The 11,359-nt window shown below is 42.9% G+C and overlaps 1 protein-coding gene across 1 annotated transcript in view; it reads left to right on the plus strand.

Moving 5' to 3' along the window:
- The window catches only part of cbarpb (CACN subunit beta associated regulatory protein b), a 16,213-nt gene extending 9,934 nt beyond the window's left edge, over positions 1 to 6,279 (plus strand). Inside the window, exons 10-11 of the mRNA XM_010777150.1 lie at positions 536 to 728; positions 1,789 to 6,279. Coding sequence (XP_010775452.1) covers positions 536 to 728; positions 1,789 to 3,310 — 1,715 coding nt within the window. The 3' untranslated portion in view covers positions 3,311 to 6,279. The remainder of the gene's footprint in view (positions 1 to 535; positions 729 to 1,788) is intronic.
- Positions 6,280 to 11,359: the final 5,080 nt, after the last annotated feature.

Consider the following 11,359-nt stretch of genomic DNA (forward strand, 5'->3'; position numbering starts at 1 on the left):
CGAGTCTGGACACCAGAGGTAATGGATCCTTGAGAGTGTAAAACCTATGTTTAGAAACAATCTGTGCCAGAGCAGGGAAGTGCAAAACTGAGAAAATAAAGTTGTAGTCTTGGCAGTTTTATTTCTTTCATTTATTTCTCTATTTATATGTGTGTTTTAGTATTTTGGGCAAGCTCCTCTCTTGGTTAAGCAGGAGGCTCCAGGAACCAACTGTGCGATGCCTTTCTGTCGCTAATACTGGGATATACACACAAACACACACACACACACGACCAAGACAGATGGCTCAGTGACGTAAAGTTTCCTCGTTCTGAGTCAATTTGAGCCCCTGAGTAAATCCTACCGGCAGATTCCCTTCATTCTATATACACACAATTCCTCTTTGACGATACTTAAGGGACCAAAAAAAGATCACAAAATCCCCTCTGAAACCTCGACAAGCTTTCTCCTGAATTAAGTGTCACTTCACTCCTGCCCGCTGTGACGCAACTTGTAAAACTCACTGCTCTCTTCCCCCATGTTTGTCGTGAGCCAGGCTCCCCGAAGAGGAGACATTTCCAGCGTCAACGAGCCGCCAGTGAGAGCATGGACCAGGAGGACAACGACGCGCACCACATAGACCTCATCCAGTACATCGCCCGCACCCAGGACCTCCCCTACTGTCCCAGCAGCCACCCCACCACACGCCTCCTCTCACCTCCTTCCACACCACCTCCCTCCCTCGGCAGGTATCTTTAATTCCCTTGCCATTCATCCTGTTCACTGCTTTGCTGCCTTGCACTCATTTCTTTACCCTAGCTAGAAAAATGTATTATGATAACGATATTACACAGTTAGATAGAGCTCTAAGTCCCAATTCTTCAACACTTTTCCCGTACATAAAAAGGTCCCCTTTATAATCTTGATAAAACACCATTGCAAAATAAATCAAAGTGGTTGTTTTGACAAGCCAGTTGATGTGCAAATGTAAACTATCAGTATCCAAACGATTGAAGGTTAGGTTATTTTTCTATTTTAAATTTAGGAAATCATGTTTTTAGACAAATTGTATTGTTATCACATGAATCTACATTCAAACACAACATGCTGTGTAATTGTAATCCAACACAGGCTTATCTGTGTGTAATGAGATCCCTGTAAACAAGAACCACTTTGGAACCAGATTTAGGGGATTCCCAGAGTGCATTTCTTTTAGAGATTGAAGTGGAGAATCGGGACGCAGAGTTTATTTTGGCATAGGAAATCATTCCACCGCTGACATGATCCGATAATGTCATGATGTCGAAAGACCGCGAAGGTCACTGCAATTCAGTTATTTTAAGAGCGCAATTCAAGCAATGGAGTTTAGCTCAATATAGGGTTATGCAGCGGAAATAACCAGTTTACTAAAGTACTTTCTTATATAATGTTTATTTCCCTTTACGAAATGTTATTTTAAACAAAAGCAGCATTTCCTGTGTTTTTTTTGCAGACGATTGTTGTTGATTGTATTGCTCCTGATATAACTTGTGTTCTTTAAATCTGCTGACTATAATGAAAGCAAGGGATTTCTAGGAAAGTATGGTCATGCATGGCATCAGTATTCAGTTCAAGGACATGCAACAGCAGCCATTGCAAGTCATGAAAACCATTGTGTGCACTGTGAACACAGCCATGTGTCAGCTGATTGTGATATTCAGGCAAATGCTCCGACACTGACAGTTGTTTTTGCGAATGTGTGTGTTTCTCCCCTTCCTTCTCTCCTTACTATCTTCATTTTATCTCTCCACACCTGTGTGCACACTACAGGGTAGAGGTGGAGGTGATGGTGGAGGCCAGCTGCAGCCATGGCGGACCAGGGGTGATTGGCCTATCCCCTGATCCCCAGGATGAAGCACTGTCCCTATCAAGAAGGGAAGGTGCAGACCCTCTGGACCCGCCAGATCCCCAGGATGAAGCACTGTCCCAATCAAGAAGGGAAGGTGCAGATCCTCTGGACCCGCCAGATCCCCAGGAACCCCAGTCCCTTTACAAAGACATCTGGAGCCTTCGTGCAACACTGGAAAAATACGCCGCCTCCGACCACAGCAGCAACAACGACAGGAACTCCGTCTGCAGCGATGTGGAGAGTGTGTGTTCTCTGGGGGGGCGCACAGAGAAAGGAGGGCTCCCCAGCTACCCGTCCCAGGAGTTAGGGGATGAGGCAGAGGGTGCAGAGGACATTTCAATGTTTATTGATGAGAGGTTGGAGGTGAAAGAGGGAAGAAAGAGGAAACAGGGAAGCACAGACTCAGAGCGAGGGAGCAGCGATGGAGAAACATCGACTCGTAAACTGCTGCAGATGGACAGCGGCTACACGTCGATAGAGGCTCCGTGTCGCGGTCCAGAAGACTTGCGACTGTTTGGGAGCGCCAGCAGCAGCCCGAAGGACAGAACAGCCCACGAGAAAAGGCACCACTTTACCAGCGCAGGGCGAAGTGGCACTATCGGTGAGAGCTTTGAGTCTCACCTCTTTGAGGAGGAACCGGAGGATGAGAGCTTGTTGGGTGCCAGTGGAGGAGTTTCCATAGAAACAGGTGCTAGTTCACTTAGCTGGTTACCGTACGGTCAGATTCTCACACCTCGAGAGGCTGCAACGCCTTCGCCTCAACCGCTAATGCTGATGCGGCGAGACTACAGCATAGATGAGAAGACTGACGCCCTCTTCCACGAGTTCCTCCGTCACGACCCTCAGTTTGACCAGCAGGAGTCGCCGCAGAGGAAGCACCGCTCACGGATTCACCTCCGCAAGCAGTGGCAGCGGCACAAGCAGTGGAGCGACCCGGGAGTTAGGTACTTCCAGAGCTCTTTTGAAAGACAGAGAACCCCGCTACGGAGGGGGGACAGTGTGAACTACCCTCTGGACACGAGCTACCACAGCACACTCCCCCGCATCGTCAGCGCTCCTGACGAGGAGGCCAGCGACAGGACGGGCAGCACACCCGACAGGAAAAACAGGGAGCAGGGTGTCACCGAAATCACATCCTCTTCTCCACCACCTTGTGATCTCTCCCTCTCAGAGCAAGATGGAGGGCAGGTTGAGCATCACGACCCTCGGGAAGACAGCAAACAGTCCGGACTCCCTCCTGATCCCCCGGACGAGCTCTGGCTCCTTCAGGCGCCCGACTCCCCAGGCCACGGCCCGCAGACCATCACAGCAGAGCTCACGGACAAACTGACTGCTAACCTGGGCGAGAGGCTGTACATGGGCCTGCGCAGGGCCAGGGACACAGCCGCTGAGTGTGTGGCGGTGACGGCCACACACACTTCTCCGGACCACAGCCCAGTGTAGCAGGGCTCCAGCCGCCCTCCTCGTCACTCCTGCTGAAACAGCTTTTTCTTTCTGTTTGATTTGTCCCGACTCAGTTTACATGTCATAGTCAGCTTGAATGGTGTGATCAAGACCCATAAACACACAATGGAAATGTCTGTCTGTCTTCATATCTGCTGTCATTTAATGTTCAATGTTGCCATTTAGCTAAGCTAACTTATCAAAAAAAATCTATTAGTAATAGTTGTGTTCGTTGATTGTTTCTGTCTCTACTGCTGCCTTCTTGTCTCTGCTCTCCAGTATTAATAAGTGAAGCTGAGGGACAACATGGCCTCTGTACTTGTTGATCCACTGTGAAACCAGGTGCTATTAGATTAGTAGAAACCTAGAGATCTGGACGCAACAGCTGGTCCCATGATCATGCATTGGTGAAAAATAAGTATGTTTATCACTATTTGTGAGCTAAAAATGATTCCATTGATGATTAATCAAGTCTTGTGAGACACACTGGTTGCTCACACTAGCTGTTTAGATCAGTAGTTCCTAACCAGTGGCGGTCTTAACTTTTAAGAAAAGTCTGAGATCATTTCAGTTATTTATATTTCTTTTTTACACTGAATTATATTTATTTTTATATTGTTTGGTTTTGTCCTAGGCAATGAGCAGTTAAGGCCATTTTAAGTCAGTCTGGAAGCCATGATAGCAATTTCTAGGCACACTAAACATTGATTTATTAAATATATTTAGTTGTTATTTCCATAAGTTGGCTTACAGCAACCTGTCCAGCTTTGTCAAACTCTTCCATGCTTGTGGCCATGTTTTTTTTTTAAAGTAGCTAGTTATCTAGCATTGTTGGAAGATGACATCCCCATTCTTTATCCCGCCTACAAAGCTCTGATTGGTTGATGGTTATCCCCATTGTTTGAAAAGGTTGTTAAGTGAATTTTGATTCAAAACTAGACTTTGCTTGATTTAAGGGGTAGCTGAAAAGGTTGGGAACCATTGGTTTAGATATATACACATAATACAGTTAGAAAATGCCAGGAAAGTTAACAAAGTGTCACTTTTGTCTTCATTAAGTGTCTGACTTGTCATGATGTTGGTTGTTTTTGACTGAAAATGCATCTAAGCTATGTGAAAACTGTTGAATAAGTTGTAATATATATTTTGGTACATGCATTGCTGAAATGACAATGTAAACTGATTGGCAGGTCTGAAGAGGACAGGTTAGGACTTAACAAACCAGACAGCCACTTGCACTTGGCTATGATCTTCATCAGTCACAGAGATGACATTAATCTCCATGAACTATGACTCTTAGTGCTTTAGGCATCACTGACACGAGGCGAGCAGTTACATTACAGCTTTTAGACAAGATGGCTGCCCTCACAGACATTTGGTGTCAATTTGTAAGAAAGGCATGCTTTCTTGTGCATGGGGCTCACAGAACAGTCTTCATTTATCCGCATCTGACATTCTTGTTTTCTCCTCCTCTCCCTCTTCTCCTGAGAAAGTTGACAGTGAAGTAGATGCCTCCCTCGGGGGCCGAGGACTTCACTTCCTGCCAGCTTATAAAACCAGGCTGAACAAAGATGTTGTTTGTTGTTAGGTCCACTTGGTTTGTTTTCTTTCTCTTTTTTGGCTTCCTCTGTTAAATTTAAAACAAACCACTACTGCCACTCAAATGAAACCCCAATAACAGATTATGTTCTGTGGGCAAAGAATGATGTTGAAAACACACTTTTGCTCACAGATCTTAGTTTCTACATCCTCAGCAGTAGCAGCAGGTTGATTCTCGCTCATAAAACCTCGATCTCAGAGGGGGCTGTTGGGCTTTCCGTTTCTCCCACGTGCGGGGAGGGGAGCCACTGCTGAAGATGGTGTTGAATACTAATCAAAACGAGAAGGATTTCCACCTTTCATCCCCCTGCCTCCCCTTCCTCGTTGTTTGAGGCTATTACCATGCAGTAAATTGAAATCACTGCATAGAAAATCAGGGGAGAAAAACATTATCCGCCTCTCTTTGTCTGGGTGTGATGATGCTCCTTCCCAGCCTGCATAGATTAGATCTCTCCTGGCAGCGTGACAGGAGTCTCCTCTTGTGGCTAAGTGCAGATGCTGCGTTCCTCATTAGGAGGGTAGTGACTGAGATGAAAGAAGGTGAACTCAAATAAGGAGTAGAAAGTGATTTGTCTTTGGATCGCTCTGTTTCCTTCACGCAGGCTCCCCTCCGACACACATTATTTCACCATGAAGAAACAATGTGCTCAGGCACAATTTTGTGCAATCAAAAATGGTTATGCCAGCGCTAATCAGCAAAAAGGAAATTAAATCCCCCCCTCTGATATAATGGAGCTGATGCCTCCCTGATGATACAAGTTACTCAGCAGAGAAAGTGGAATACAGCTTAATTTCCCACAGATCTAAAACTAGAATGTCTTCGAGCTGAATCAAACACAACAGTCTAAAGGAATTTGCCATACGGGGTGATTTTCCGTACATGTGTACAAAGATTGCTGTGTGTACAAGCACAATGTCACAGGAGCTAAATGGATGTCCTTTATTAGGTTTAGACAGATGCTGTGTACCTGGAGACACTGTGGTAAATGGTGTTTGTAAACTAACCAGTAGCCTGTCAATGCATCGACGCTGTGTGTAGGTCTGCATGAGAGTTAACATTTTAGTATACAAATCCTTATGTTTTCTTAGACTTACGGTACAAGATTTACCTTGAGTTACTGATCCTTTGGTAAAAGGCAGAAGCCGAAACATTGGTATGACCTAGAGATTTTGTACTTTTGAGAGTCATGCTAGAATGCTGTAACTGATGAGATTTTGTGAGATTTATCTCTTGAAAATAGAAGTATTTCTGTATTCCTTGCTTGTTAGTAAATCGCTTAATTTCTCAAAGAAAACAAAAGATGAGCTTTCTTAACAACTTTGCTTTTGTTGATCCAAATGTATTGAGCCTTGAGGGACCAAATGATATTAAAAAAAAAGGTGTTATTTTAGGATTGTTTTCCAATCTGTGAATAAATGAATGAAGCAAAAGTGTTTCTAACTTGCTTTATTCCAAGGGAATGGTTGTTAATCATGGTGTGGGAACTGATCCCAGATAAGGTTCCCCGCTCAAGAATCTCATTTCATTTTTCTCTGTTGCTTATAGGCTCCTATTGATTTCGTGCCTCTCCTCAGCCCCGACAAATTAATTGAAAAGAAAAGCCAAATCTAACCTGCGATCTACAAAGGGAACGTCTCAAATGTCTGATCTCTAAAAAGAACAACCTTATAATCTGTCTCACTGAACTGTGCCTTGAGCTGCAGGGCCATTATTTTATAATACAGAAGAAATACTGCCATGCTATCGCACTGGCGATAAATAAAAGTAAGGAGGAGCAAAGTGAAGTGTTGGTGAATAAGGAGGTGATAACTGCTGCTTCCAATGCAGTCACAAATACAAAATACACACTTTTAAAATATGTCAGAGCTACATGTAAGTGAATTATAATCATGTTCCTGTGAATAAAATACTAGCTACAATCACCAATCATAATATATTCTAAAATCAACATAGAATAGAAAACGAGGCAATAAGAAAAAGGCTTGACTATTAAAAACATTTGGTAGACAGAGCTGAAGTCTGTTTTTTTCTCTGCCCTAAACTACATCATTAAATGTAATTTCTCAACATGGAAAAAAACATTTTTTTCATAAGAGCAAATGTATTTTCCTCACTGAAATCACTGTCAGTCTACTGATTCAATGCCCTCATCATACTGACAGACTGCAGGGTGGACTACACTCATTCCGTGGAGGGTGGGGGAACTCCTTTTCCTCTGGGTGTGTTTCAATGTTTTGCATCATGGTGTGCATTACCCCTATTCCTTTTATTGTCTGTCAGCCAATCGCAGGGCAAAACACCTCAACACTCAGCCAATGGGGAGTGAGTAGAGGGGGCTCCTTCAGAATTGCCGGTACGTCATCATCTGTGCAGTGTGGAAAAAAACATCCTTTCAGGCTATCCCCCCCCCTGCGGTGTGAACTGTACTTGATGGGAACTTGAAAGGAACAGGGGTCCAACAAAAAAAATGTGGCTCCAACATGCCTCATGCACAGATTCAGCTAAAATCTCTTTAACATTTGAAATAAATAACTATAAATCCATTCTGGGAATATGCATTAAGATAATGTGACAAAATACACATATTGTTGTTTATTCGTTTTCTTTCTGTTGTGATTGGCCTTTATCAAACAACATTTAGACAGTAGCATGTTACAGGCCTACGCTTTACAAAGGAGACGGGTCCATGAGCTAGTCGAGGGTCCATGGTGAGTTTGTTCACTTCTTTGTAATAAAAGCAGGATAGAGACAGACAGACAAAGACAGAACTGCAGCTAAAAAGTCGGAAAATGTACAGTTTTGGGTGATATGATAAAAATCATGTGACAGTCATGCTAGAAGTTTTGTTTGAGCAGAGAAAAGATTGTTGTTATTTAACTTTGTGACAGTCATAAAGGTTACAACTCCAAAAAGTGAGTGCCTGTGTGGAAGGCCAGTTTGTGTTAAAACATATTTATTATGAGGGACTGATGCTAAATGACATGTTGTTATGGGTTACAGAAGCAAGGGAAAGACTATCAGATAGAATCAATGGCCCGGTCCCAAAAACCTGTTAAACACTCAGGGACTTAATTAAAGTCACCTGGTAAGTGAAGAGAGGCTGATATAAATAGGAATAAGACAGCACTTTGCAACAAACCAGGTTACCTTGACAACATCTGAACACGTTAATCACCAGAGTAGGATTGGGACTTTTCATTTGATGTGTTTTCTTTCTTCAAGCACTTTAAGCATCGACTGCTTACCTCTGCTTTACAATGTGACGAAGACATAATTGTCCATTTATTTGTATTTATTAATATTAGTACTGCTTTTGGGCTTCACCTAATAATCCCACAACATCACAACGCTATGAACTCTGTGGGGCAGTTCACTCAGGCAAAATCTGCAGAAACGTACTCTTACTGAAAGTGTGTATAAAATGTATCCAACGGCCGATTTGAAAGCCCTTGCAGACTTTACGGTTGAGTTTTGTAATTGGGATAAGGCCAGAGGTTGTTCTGTGTGTGTGTGTGGACTGGTGTTTTGACTGCAGAGGATCCTTCCCTTCCACTTCTTAGTCTAGCTGCTTTGTAAACGCATGGCTGGTTTTCCGTGTTAGCATGAAAACTGATGTTGATTTTTTGCCACTGGGAGACTGTTGCAGAAAAATACAAGCTGCAAAACACAAAACTCCATGAATACAGATGTTACTGAAATGCTTCAGCTGTCATGTTTTTTTTACATTATTACTGCACATATTTTATTCCATTCTATCACATTTTAAATACTGCCATATTTTATTCTACTATATTTCTTATTATTTTTAATGTTATTATAGTTTTCTTATAATAGTTATCTGTGCTTTTTTTTTTTACTTTTATGTATGCACCACGACACCTAGTCAAATTCCTCGTACATGTCAACCTACCTGGTAATAAACCAGTTTCTGATTCTGATGGTGTGTTACAGCTTGGTGCAGTTACACTTCACTAAATAAACACAGTGACTTATTCAGTCCATTCACAACTAAACTGTTGCTCATGCCACAGAAAGGGATGGTGGTGGTGCTGCTGTGCCCTTCTTCACACACCTACACAAACACATTGCACTATCTTACACACTCATTTGCAATCCCCTCCACCTCCCCTCCTCTTCTGCCTTCAACATCAGAGGACTGCATTCAGGGATGTTTCTGAAAGGAAAACCCTTTGCCTCCTTCCCTCCCTCCTCACCAGCATCACCTGCTCCTCCCCCGTCCCCCCTCCACCCACACATTTCCCTCCTCTCCCTCACCAGATTTCCTTTTAACTCCAGGCGTTGTTCGAATGTGCGAGAGCTGTCGATGACTCACCGGGTTCCTCTCTGCTCACGATTAAGCGGCCATTGTATTTCTCACTTATTATGGTCGGCGAAAGACAATGTGATGCCAAAGGCTGATAAGTGTGAAATAATGTTAACAGAGCAGAACTAAGCTGTGTGTTAGACAGCCATAAAGCTAAAAAAAAGTGTTTTACTACTAGTGTTGCTTTGTATATTGGAGGGAAATAGTGCCAAGACAAGTACTAGTGTTTATTTTGGTACATGATTCATAAAATAGGAGCAGCTCATGTTCATTATAAGAACAATGATGGCAATTACATCAGTTATCTGGAGTCTGGGTCTTTGGATATATTTGGTGAGAGGCAATGGATTTTTCATACTCAAATCAAATCAAGGAGAAGAACACTGTTAAAGTGTTTGCTGCTGAGTGAGTCATCGAGGAAATGAGGGGGACAGTGAAAATTAAGACAAGAAGATGTGAAGACAGTGAGGCAGACACAGATCGGGCTGTCACAAATTAATGGGCTGCTACAAAAAAGAAAAGTGGAAAAAGTAAAGAGAAAAAGAACCGGAGAAAACCCTAGAAAGCTGATTATGCAGCATCTCCTGCCCACACAGTCTGCCCACGCTCCCTCTCTCCAACGCCTCCTCTTCCTCCTCTCCTCGTTTAGGATTCTGCTCCATCCATTCCTCCGTCCCTTTTCCCTTCTCAGCTGCGTCATCCAGCTTTTTCATTGTGTTGCGCTCCCATTCTCCTCCTCCTCCCACCTCTCAGGGGACGGAGCAGAACTCTCCACTGCCTAGCTTTGTTATTACATTCAGGATGAAGCTTTTGGGCTATTAGCTTCAGCAGCTACACTCCATGATGGTTTGAAGGACAAACGCACACCCACACACATGCAGACCATATTCTGTACCACTTTACAATAAGACTATCCTTATAAAGGGTTTACGAATAGTTTGTAATTCATTTATTAATTAGGTTGTGAATACTTTATAAATCATTAATAAGCTTTTATAAAACATGAGATAAACAGGGCAACTGTGACCGGTTGCTTGCCAAATAGTGAGCCCACATGTATCTGTACTGCTAAGCCTTATATTGGCTAGCTTAGTCATCTTGCCAAATAGTGAACCTGTGTTGATGTCTATGTTAGAACTGGTTTATAAATGGTTCTTAATGATTAATAAAGTGTTTACAACCTAATTCATAACCTAATTATAAACCCTTTATGAATCCTTTATAAGGGTAGTCTTATTGTAAAGTGGTACCCAAATATTCCACACACTGGAGAGTTATAAGCCACCTTTAACTGTAGTTATGTGTCATTAAAAGCTTGGTAAAATGCTTTAAAGAGAAGGGATTCAGTTGTATCTTTGTGTTAAATGTACTGAATGAATATAAATATATAAAGCTGACTACAGAAACAATATTTATTACGTAAAAAGTAGACTTTAGGTTAATCGGTATGACTTTTGTTGTTGGTGGTTTCCTTTCCTGCCATGTGTGGTTACTGTGTTTACAGCTGGAAACTGTCATCCAAATATTTGTCTGATCCTGCAGATAAAGAGTTTCTCCGGTTTACCAGTCTCACACACACACACACACACACACACACACACACACACACACACACACACACACACACACACACACACACACACACACACACACACACACACACACACACACACAATAATGGGTATTGACAATTACGGGAAAGTATAAAGCGGTGACAATAACAAGTCAAACAAACATGGACTCAACATGTGACAGCCACACAAAGCAACCAACATATCCTTGCATGTGTGTGTGACTATCAAAGTGTACACATGCATCTCCCACGCATCACACACACACTCTTCACTACACTCACACCTTCCACACTTGTGCCCACACATACACATATACTACTTCATGCAGTTAGGTTATAAGAAGGTCTCTCCACGCACGCACGCACAATCCTGAGTGCTCCTGTCATCCTTAACACAACCTGGGGAGAGACGTGTGTCAGTGCTGAGGTGAAAAAAGGGGATGAGAGTGACTCACTGCACCTTGGGACAGGCAATCCAAAACATCAACACTGATGTCCACACTGCCACAGGGACGTGACTGGAGGATTATGACTCAAATTATCCTATGTATT

This window comes from Notothenia coriiceps, unplaced genomic scaffold, assembly GCF_000735185.1.
Source record: "Notothenia coriiceps isolate Sejong01 unplaced genomic scaffold, NC01 NC01_scaffold00017853, whole genome shotgun sequence".
Lineage (NCBI taxonomy): Eukaryota > Metazoa > Chordata > Actinopteri > Perciformes > Nototheniidae > Notothenia > Notothenia coriiceps.